The 11,314-nt window shown below is 35.2% G+C and overlaps 1 protein-coding gene across 2 annotated transcripts in view; it reads left to right on the top strand.

Moving 5' to 3' along the window:
* The first annotated feature begins 1 nt into the window (after position 1).
* The window catches only part of Plekhm1 (Pleckstrin homology and RUN domain containing M1), a 37,041-nt gene continuing 25,728 nt past the window's right edge, over positions 2 to 11,314 (top strand). For both annotated transcript variants that reach the window (XM_089102560.1, XM_089102562.1), the window contains exon 1: positions 2 to 1,069. In XM_089102560.1, the coding sequence (XP_088958686.1) occupies positions 2 to 1,069 (1,068 nt within the window). The remainder of the gene's footprint in view (positions 1,070 to 11,314) is intronic.

Here is an 11,314-nt window from a genome sequence, read left to right as displayed (position 1 = left end):
AATGTCTTCTATGAAAGAAAGAGAATCAAAAATTAAGAGATATATTTGTGCTCAGCTGGAAGAAGTTACTGCTGAACTTTTAGAGTCACTGACTGACAAAAGCTCTCCAGTAGGACTAAATGTGATGACAACTGAATTAATTACTTGTCTTGAAGCAGTGTTTGTTCATAAACTCCGCGACAGTTTTATTGATAAGGTTGCTTATGTACTAACTGGTGAAGTATTGAAACAGCCTGAGCCAAATCTTTGGACTTTGATTTTGTCAATTAGCCATAAACATCAGGTGATTGCTTTAAACGAATCAGATTATGTTACAACTGACATTGGTAGAAGCAGATCTTGGATTAGACTTGTTTTGAATGAAGGTCTGATGGGTAGTTTTGTTGAAAGTCTGAGGCGAGACTCAAGACTTTTGAATCAGTTTTATGAAAAAGATGCCTTTCTGAAGGACAGTGATTGTTGCTTAAGATTGAGGAAGCAATTGGCTCTATTAGCTGAATTATACTTTGATTTGCCGATAAACTCAAGCCTGCTCAATAAATGGACTCCTGCTCCTCTTAGTTTAGCTGGAATTTGGGCTCCATCAGCACCTATTACTCCCGAAGCTGTTGTCCAAGGCTGTGATGTTGCAGGGACTATTTCCTGTGAACAGTCCATTGCTACTAATCCGGAATTAGAAAATATTGTGTTTGATCGGATTGCTAAATCTTCTCCAAAGCAATCAAAACCCTCCAGTTTGTTTGGAGGCTCTCCCAAACCAACACCATTTGGAAGCTTTACGACACATTTGGGTGATGTGATAAACCAAAGTGATCCTGCAAGTCTTTCTAGCATCTACGCTGAAATTCAAACCGAAATAAGACCATCATCTGTTGCAAGCATTGAGGCTGAGACACAAACTTCTGAGAGCGATTTTACTCGTGAGCAGGGAAATGACAATACATCTTTTGAAGGTCTATTGATCAATTACTCTGCTGATCAAGCTCTCTCAAGGACACCTGTAACAAGTACAGTGTGTCTTCAACAAGAGCCCAAAGAAAATCCAGTAATCTCAGAAAGTCTTCCAGAGGTATGAATTAAACAGTTTCCCATTTTTTTAGTTTACTCTTTTTAATTTAATTAGATAGCCTGAAATCATTTTAAGTATAGTCATAGCAGCCATAGAGACTGTTAGACGGCAGAATGGAAAAAGAAATAAAGCCATAGACAATACAGTTTTGCAAAGATTTTAGAAAAAATAGTCTGTCCCTTTCTCCTCACATTCAAAGTTCCTTTACCTCTCCCCCCGAAAAAAAAGAAAAACTTGAACTTGGAGTTTTACCTCCATCATACAGCAATTACACAAAAATTGTTGAAAAAAAAGCAAAAACAAATATATATTCTTTGGATATTTTGTCGGATTTTTTACTTTTTTTCATGACTTACACAATCATGTAATGTAACACTTGCTCTCTAACTCGTCTGTAAAAACTCATTAAAACAGCTTGCAGAGAATAGCTGAAACGATGGTAGGCTGAAAGTAAATGTAGGGAAAGATGATTTTTCCCTTCTTCAGAATTGGTGTGATATTGCTTGTACAAAATGACTAAGGATCAATGCCCTGAGTTGGGATCATCTGCATGACTAATTTAATGTGCAGGATGAAGAAGAGCCTCCGTACTGTTAACCTCATTAATGTCGGAAGATGGCTTTGGCTGCAATTTTTGTTGCTCTCTGAGAAAAGAACCTCCAGGCTTTATGTGCAGCCTGTTAGCCTCATCAATACCAGAAGATGGCTTTGGCTTCTCTCTGAGCAAAGGACCTCCAAGCCTTATGTGCAGCCTGTTAGCCTCATCAATACCAGAAGATGGCTTTGGCTTCGATTTTGGCTTCTTTCTGAGCAAAGGACCACCAAGCTTTATATGCAGACTGTTAGCCTCATTCATACTGGAAGATGGCAATGACTTCTCTCTGAGTGAAGGACTTCCGAGCTTCATGTGTTTACTGTTAGCCTCATCAATATCGGAAGATGGTTTTGACTTCAATTTTGGCTTCTCTCTGAGCAAAGGACCTCCAAGCTTTGTGTGCAGACTTCTAGCCTCACCAATGCCGGAAAATGGCTCTGGCTTCAATTTTGGCTTCGTTCTTCTTTTCTTTCTTTCTCTCTCTCTCTCTCTCTCTCTCTCTCTCTCTCTCTCTCTCTCTCTCTCTCTCGCTCTCTCTCTCTCTGTCTCTCTCTATGTGTCTCTCTTTCTCTCTGTCTCTGTCTGTGTCTCTGTCTCTCTCTCTCTCTCGGTCTGTGTGTGTGGCTCTTTGTGTGTTTGTGTGTGCGTGACTCTCTCTCTCTCAATCTCTCTCTCTCTTTCTCTCTATGTCACTCTCTCTCTATCTCTCTCTCTCTTTCCCTTTCTCACTCTCTCTCTCTCTCTCTCTCTCTCTCTCTCTCTAAATCTATCTCTCTCTCTCTCTCTATCTTTGTCGTTTCTTCTAAATCAGTAAATCATAAATACCATGAATAAAATTACAAATTATACCGAAACATATACTATCTTATTAAAACATACCATGTTAAGGTGAGTTGTGGTATTCATCTTACCGATCGCATTCCACTAAAGAGAGGAGTCAAACAAGGTTCGATCATTAGTCCAGCTTTATTTAATAACTCTATCCATACAGCTACTAGAAATACTCCCCCTTTCCTGATTGATCGGTTCATTGATATTAGCCATCTATCTTATGCTGATTACATTGTTTTGCTAGCTAAAGATCTTGATTCATATCTTCTTCTTCTATTTAATCGCAGGCGGGCTTTTCTGTTGGTACTATTTAGCCCTTTTTCTTTTGCTTTAATCTGTGGGCTATAGACCTGCGGGCTTGATTGTCTCTTATTTATTAGATATTTTAAGATATTTTTCAGTAGATCTTTTGACTCTAGGAGTTCAATTATGAGATGATAGATGTCTATTTCTATGCTCTGTGTGCAGATATAGCTGGCTAGGCTCTTGGGTGATAGTGAGATTTTGTGGTGCTTGAAGCATTTTAACAGTTTACAAAGCAAGGTGTGTTGTGCAGACGTCAGCATATTACATTCAAATAGGCAGTGGTCAATTGTTTCATTATTCATAATACAATACCTGCAAAGAGGGGACAAGGGAACTGAACCACTTGAATTAGGAAACTTATACAAGAATGCAAGAAAATTTACTCCATTTGTTCCAGAACGAATTCTATGATAAATTTTAGAAAAATTCTTATTGGGAAAGGGGGAAAGGATAGGATTATTCTTATTAATTGTAATATCTGATAGTCTCCATCGGTAAATATCTCTGATGGGGATTGGTCTCCCACTTCGCTGGTCAATATTTATAGCAATTTTTTGCTATTTCATCAACCTGATGATTACTACTTATACCAGAGTGGCTAGGAATATACTGAAGATAAGTTCTTATTCCACTTGAAGCAAGATTATCTATAACACTAAGACAATGATAAGTGTCAATGTCCAACTTATACTGAGGAGCTGAGGTCAGCAACTCAAGGCTTAAAAAAGATTCTGACTAGACTTTAATATTATTTGAATTAGGAATCAAAGGTTGGTTTTTCATAAGGTGTTCTAATGCCATGATTATGGCATTTAACTCAGCAGACATTATAGATACATTATTATACAATCTCTCGCCCATTGCAATTTTCAGGTGAGGAAGGAAAGCACCACTTGCTACCTTCTCATTCATTTTTGACCCATCAACAAATATTTGGAAGTGATTTTTATAAGTAATTGTATTAAGTTCAGCAAGTTTTTTCTGGACAAAAGCAATGGGGGTTAAATCTTTATTCCACTTTGAGAAGTCAGTATTTATTATGGGAATTGACCAATTCCATGGAGGGGATTGGGGGAAAGTAGGTGCAATAGACTTTGCCGGTACAGGGAACTTCTTCTGAATATTGGCATACGCATCTGCAATGCCTCTATACATGGCTAGATTTCTTAACCAATTATGTAGGGTGTGTGAGCTATTTGATTCAATTTTTGTAAGATGTTTTGTCAAGAGAAAACTACGTCTCTCCCTTATTGTTGTTAATCCACTCTCCATAAGTTGAAACTTGGTGCTTGTGGGTTTCCTAAGACCAAATATGAGACGTATTATATCATTTTGTATTGTTTCAATATTTTGCATCTGGGTCTTTGCACATGCACCATAGACGATGAGCCCATAGTCAATATGGGTCTTATATGTGATTTGTAAAACTGGAGTAAGGTTTTCTCCTTACATCCCCAGGGTGTGGAAAGAAGTCTTTTTAGTATATTTGTTTTTCTATAGCATTTTTTATTGTGTTTGAAATGTGGAGGTGGAAATTAAGTTTTTGGTCGAGCATGATACCTAGGTAATTAATATGATTATCTTCTGGAATATTTGTTCCATTTAGAGTTAGTCTTGCATTAATATGATTTCGCTTTCACCGAAATTGGATTATTTTTGACTTGGTAGGTGCAATGGGTAAATCTGAATGTTGAGAGAATTTTTCTAATTGGAAAAGTGACTTTTGCAGCTTTGACTGTGATATCCCAAAGGTGTTGCCAGATGACCATAGCATCAGATCGTCAGCATATTGTAGATTCGTTTGGGGGAGGTTCATGTCCCAGAGATATAGGGCAAAGAGGAGGCAGCTGAGGACTGCTCCCTGAGGAAGGCCTTTGGTTATTGTCTTTTGGGGTGAAGAGGCTAAACTTACACAAACAATGAAACTTCGCAATTCTATGAAAGATTTTATGAAAGATACTAGCTTGGGGGGTAGTCCAAGGTTCGCAAGTTTGGTAAAAAGGATTTGGTGGTTCACATTGTCATATGCCCCTTCAAAATCTAGGAAAGCTGCAACTAGGACATTATTTTTTGAGAATGATTTATTTATTTCATTTGTTAACAATATGAAAGCATCTGTTAAGGAGTGGTGTTTCCTGAAACCAGTTTGAGTGTGAGGGATCATATTATTTTTTCAACAAACCAGAGGAGTCGGTAATATATCATTTTCTCCATTATTTTCCCCATCACAGGAATAATCATTATGGGCCTATAAGACTCAGGGTTATTTTTGTTTTTTTTTTCTTTAGGATTGTTAGGAGGGACGAACATTTCCATATATTGGGGAACATAGAAGATGCCCAAGCATGATGATAACAGTTTAGAAGTTCCTGTTTGTATGAATGGGTGAGATTCTTTATCCATGTAGGGTGTATATTGTCATAGCTGCCGCTAGTCTTGGTCCTAATATGATGTATTGCATTATTCATTTCCTGGATTGAAAATGGGCTGGTTATATACTCGGATCCTGGGCGTGGTTGGTAACTTGGTTTCATAGGGATTGGGGACATTTCGCTGCAAGTATTTGATGTTAGCTTATTAACAAAAGAGTGGCATTAGCTTTTTCATTATCATTGTCATAATGGGTATAATTATGTATAAGCTCATACAGAAGTGGGTTGGGGGAAATTTTTTTCCCACAGATGAGGCTTATAACATTATGAATAATTGGCTCATGTGTTTCTATGGAGAGATTATTTGCAAAATTATTCCAGTATTTATGATTAGCACTTATTATCGTCCTTTTTAGGTTATATTCTGCTCATAATTTTCTCAGATATGTAGTAGGTGATGGTTTTTTTATGAATGTTCTCCTAACTGCCTTTTTTGTTCTCCATTTATTTTGGCACTCATTTGTCCACCATGCTTTGGGAATGTGTTTAGGGAAGGTTTTCTTGGGTGTTGCCCTGGGGATAGCATGATTAGCTGTATTTATTAGTAAAGATGCCAACACTTCAGTATGTTTGTCAACTGTTGTGTTTGAAATGCATGAATTTTGGGTGAAACTTGTAACTTCATCATTTAGCTTATTTTGGAACATAGGTCAATTTGCTTTAGTGTTGACATATCTGGAGGTATGTGATAGGATTTCAGCAGGTTCATTTAGGGAGCAAACTATAGCAAAGTGGTCAGTACATAGACTATCAATTTTATTTATATAAATTTTATTCAAAATATTTAATGACACAATTTGTAGGTCAATTGTAGAGAAGCTGCCACTTTTGGGGTTGAAATATGTATTCAGGTTTGGAGCGGTAGCAACAGCTAATTCAATATTATTTGAAGTCATACGCTCAATGAACTTACCAGCTTTATTTGCTGGTTTATCCCCCCACAAAAGGCCGTGGGCATTAAAATCTCCACAAGTAATAATATTTTTTAGCATATTAGAATTACTTATATAGCTGAAGAAATCCATGGCATCTGTAGTTTCGCTATTAGGGTTATAAAAACTTATTATGTATTATTCAGCCAAACAGTAATACCAATTGTATCAACATCATTTACAAAATCTGGAAAATTTATGCCACAGAATTTTATATTATTTTTAACTATTAAAGCTACTCCACCTTCTTTTCTCTCTGGTGATCTATCCTTTCTCAGGATAGTATATCCCAGCGACTTAATTTGTTGATTTTGGGTTAAATGAGTTTCCTGGAGGCAAGCAATATTGATTGATTTATTATTCATAAAAGATATTAGTTCATTTAGGTTATTTTCTGTGAGTGATCTTACGTTCCATTGGAGTATTGATATGTGTTGTGTTGTTGATTTATTTTTGATATGACTGTGTATCAATGTTCAGCTTTGTTAATAGTAAAGCAAGATCTTTTTTTTGCTTAAATGAGCATATCATCAGGGATGTAGATTTTTGCCAATTCTGCAATGGTATTCGTTTTCTGTAGTTGATGTATATTCATGGCCTCGACTGCATTACAGTTTAGAATGAATAAGCATATGTTTGGGGATTGCATGTTTAGTTGTGCATCCTGTTTTTCAGTTAAGGGATTAATTCCTGGTAGTGTTTCTGGCTTGTTTCTTCTTGGGAGGGTGTGGGGGGGGGGGCCCAGGCTGACCTCATCTCACTGGACAAGGAGGCTTGTTGACTTGGTGATTCTTTCTAATAGGAATGTGAGCTAGGGGCTTAGATGATGGTGTTTTATAAGGGTTACTAGATGCATTGGAGGCGTTTGACTTGGGGGTTTCGGTTGGTTTCATTATGGGCTTTATTTAGTATTGTTGGGCAGCATTTGCTTCCATTGCTGCAAAGGGGTATGGAATGGCCTTCTCTGTTGCTATTTGGAGTGTTAGTGATCTTTTCTTATATGCAGGGCATAGTGATTTATTGGTATATTCATGTGGGCCTTTGCAATTGATACATGTAGGCTGAGTGTTGTTGCAAGTTGTCAACTCTTTAGGATGGAATGCTTTACAATTACTACACTCTAGGAGAATTTCAATGCATTTATTTGTTGTGTGTCCCAGTTTTAGACATTTCTTGACACTGGTTAGGCTTTGGTATGTATCCCTTGTGCGGTTTGACAAATAGGAATAACTTTTCTGGGATATCAATTTTTTCTTTCAGTGTAAATAAGAAGGATCTACTTGTTTTTTTGGCCATTAGAGTTAGATTTACCAAGTTGGGTAACATCTTCAACTGGGATTGTGTTGCCAGCCCTATCTGAGAAGCCCTTCTTTTAACCCCTGAATGAGTATTTCTGGGGGAACATTATAAACTTCTATTTTTGTTGGGGATTGTTTTGTGTTCCATTTAGATGTATTAATTGGGTTATTCGGAAGGGATTTTAGATTAATTATTGTGTCTGCTGATTTCTGATCTTGTACAGCTATTAGCAGAGATCCATCTCGGTGAATATTAAGAGAGAACATTGATTTTAGTAATTTGAAAATTGCAACTATTATTGCAGTAATATTTTTTATTTGAATGGGGGTATTAGGAAAGATTTTAAAGTAAATTCCTAAGTTTTGGGAGGGGGGATATTGGTTGGGGAGAGGGAAAATACTTCTGATTTGGGAGATTGTTTTCCTTTTTTAGAGCTTCTAGAAAGGACCCCTTGAAACCCATTATCATGATTTATAGTGACATTAGTCCCTACACTGATCATTGTCCTATTCTCAGAATTAGAGCAATCATGTGAACTTTTTGATAATGAGTTTGACCAGCCAAGATGGGTATCAATTTCACTGGTATTTGGGGTGGGATCTGGGGGGAATTTTTTTGGAGGACTTCTAAGTATCGCCTATTGGAATAAGCTTTAAACTAAAATAAGAAAGGATATTACTATGATAACAGACCGTTTGCACTATACTGTGGGGAAAACTTCACCGTCCACAAAAGAAACACCACAGTATGGCCCTGAGGAGGATTTTGAGCACGATTGGTTCGGTACAACTACTGATAAATCGAGATAATAATTCACAAGATATGTATTTGTAAATTTCTTAAAATGTTGCTGTTGTGTGCGACAGCCTAAATATAAAACTTTTCTTCTTAGAAAAGTTTGTCTGCCGTTAATGTATCAATCTGCCGTTAATGCAGTCAACTCTACTCTTTCAGATATAGGTCTTTCCTTAGAGGCTTCTAAAACGAAATTTATGGTATTTCATCCAAATTCTGGAGTAGGCGAATCTCTTTTAGTCGGGTCATCCTCAGTTGCATGTTTGGATACGTTAAGTTATCTGGGACTACCTTTAGCTGCGTCTATGAGGAATACGCGAACTCTCATTATTCAAGCTATTAAAGAAAAACTTCGAATGACTTATGGTATGCTTTCCAAAATAAAAGGGCAGTTTGACAAGATTTGCCTAGGAAGGGTCTATAATGCATTGTTTGCGCCCCACATATTTTTGTCACGCCGGTTTGGAAAATTTTTAATAAGACTGAACGCCTTATAATCCATAGACAGTTTTTTAGATATTGTAAGTTTTTCTTGGCCTTCTCTTATGGATCAGGAATACTTACATAGTTCAGAAATGCAAAGTTTTTGATATTACGTTGAAAATGGAAGAACTTAGGTTTAGGTTTGAAAAGCGTAGAGAATGTATCGTTAATTTTCATCTTAATTGCATCCAATAGTATTGTATTGTTATTCATTAGAGGTGTTTTCATTGTATCTTTTCATATCCTGTGTTGTATTTTCTTAGTGTGTGTGTATTTTTTCTTTTTCCCTTTATTTACTCCTCTATCAGCATTTTATGTTTGTGAAGAGGGTACAAATAAATTATTTTATTATACCATGGCATTAAATAAACCAATTAAGGAACTCAAAAATCGCTTTCAATGGATTTTGGCAGATGTCAGTACTTATCAGACGAAGTTGTTTACGCCACTTAATTAGCTTTGTTCAAATTTTGCTTCTGTTGTGAAGTGTTTATTTTATTGTATTTTGGGGTTGTAGTTGTAGATGCCCTTATTCTCCCTTTATAGGGGAGATAAACTCTGGCCCTAAGGTAATTAAACTTTGGTAGCGTGCCTTAGGCTATGACCAAACTAATGAGGCGTATCGACTGGGTATGTTCGAGAAGCTAAAAGTAGATCGTAGAAAGGTTGTATAAAATACAATGCTTTTATTAATTTACCGTATAATATAATCGGATATATTCCGTCTACTGGGACTTGCTGTCCTAATTAGACCACAAGTCTCAAATACAAAAATAATATATAGATAGATATTTAGACTCTTACACTGTTAAAACACAGTTCCAAGGTATTTCTAAAAACAACGGACCAGAGGTCAGTCCGGCATAAAGTTAGTAAGAGATTTTTCCTTCCGATAAAATGTATCTTTTATACATTTTTATCAACCACACCTTCCCACGTAATCACTAGGAAGTGGTAATTTCTCAATTTCCCGTTAAACAGAACTTAGCAGGATATTTTCCTTATCTTAATAAAAAGTATTATTTCAAAACTTCATATTTGCGTCTTATATATTTTTAGTAAATTAATAATTAACTAAATAAGAAAGCAAGCTTTACCACAATACTCCCCATTTAAAGAAGAATTGTCCCAATTCTCAATATTTTACTTTTAAAACAACTTAATTTCGTTTACAGCTATTTTGCTACCATCTTTGGGTCATTATGTGCATCTAACCTCAATGGGTTTCCTTAGGGTTATGTTTCTGGTCCAAAATTGGTCATGTTTTTTTTTGTCGAAGGATTTCAATTTGAAATTCATCCTTGTTTCTCTTTTTCTCTGTCTCTAGGACTGACAATTACTCTTTTACCCTCTTCATATGCATCTTCTGTTTTACTTGACCCCAAGCGGCTTAAACTTAATATTAATGGTTTTGCTTAAATTAGATTTATATTAGAAAAGTTTTATGAATTTTTTGAGTTTAAATTTAATTCCCATTAATAATTTAATCTATCTGTGTGATGTGGTTGATATACCGTTTATTTTTTTTTGTTTTAGAAATGCCTTGGTTAAATTACAGATAACATTATTAATTTTTAAATTTTCACATATATATATTTTTTCAGCACAAATTATTCTCACATTCTTTAATAACATTTGATATTCGTCTACGAAGCATACATTAGATGCCTAATTTAACTTATGTTTTTATCTCACTTTTGTAAAAAATTGATTTCAAGTTTCTATTTCCACTCTAGTCCCCAAAATATCAGTGTATTGAGTGAGTAATGATAATATCAGGATATATTTGAACTGGCTTTGAAATTTGCTACTTTCCACAAATGTGTCAAAGAAATGATTGAGAAATGGATCCAAAAAGATGTTATGAAAAATTTGATTTCATAAAAAATTAGCTAAGGCTGTATCTAAAATAAATATTCACATTAGTATAAATATAAAGCATAAAATTTTACATATATAGTAGAAAGAAAAACTCAATTTTGTAAAGTTTAATTCTTTTCATTACTTTTCTCTCTTTTAATTACTCCAAAAATAATATCTTGCTTAAATCGAAATGTTATGTTTCTTGTTGGATCATTCTTTTCAAAATAAAAATATTAATACTTTGACTCGAGGTCAAACATTTACATATAACATTACATCACTAGTTAAAATTTAAAGTAAATTTAAGAAGCGTATATATAAATAAGCATTGTGTAATAACTTACACAATTATGTTAAGTAACAAATATACTTTAAAGCATCAAGCATTTTTTTTTTTTAACGTCAATTTTTCGCAAAGCAACTTAAAAAGTGGCAAAACTCTTTTTTTTTCCTCCGTAAACACTCGAAGTGTGAATCTATGTAAATTATTAACAAGTATTACTGTGATCCAGTAATAAAATCGCTTCAAAACAATCATCGATTTCCCTTTACTTTTATGTTCATGAAATCAAAGTGGCAATCGAATTATCTGCGGTTGTAGATAAGTTTTTTTTTTTTTTTTTTTTTTTTTTTTTTTTTTTTTTTAACGATAGATTATGGTTTTGCGCAGACAGGGTTTCTTATATCCTTCTCCCCAAGGGTTTGATGT

This window comes from Artemia sp. Qi Xiang Cuo, chromosome 16 (genome assembly GCF_049724085.1).
Source record: "Artemia sp. Qi Xiang Cuo chromosome 16, ASM4972408v1, whole genome shotgun sequence".
NCBI classification, from domain to species: Eukaryota; Metazoa; Arthropoda; class Branchiopoda; order Anostraca; family Artemiidae; genus Artemia; species Artemia sp. Qi Xiang Cuo.
This window is presented reverse-complemented; position numbering and strand designations above follow the sequence as displayed.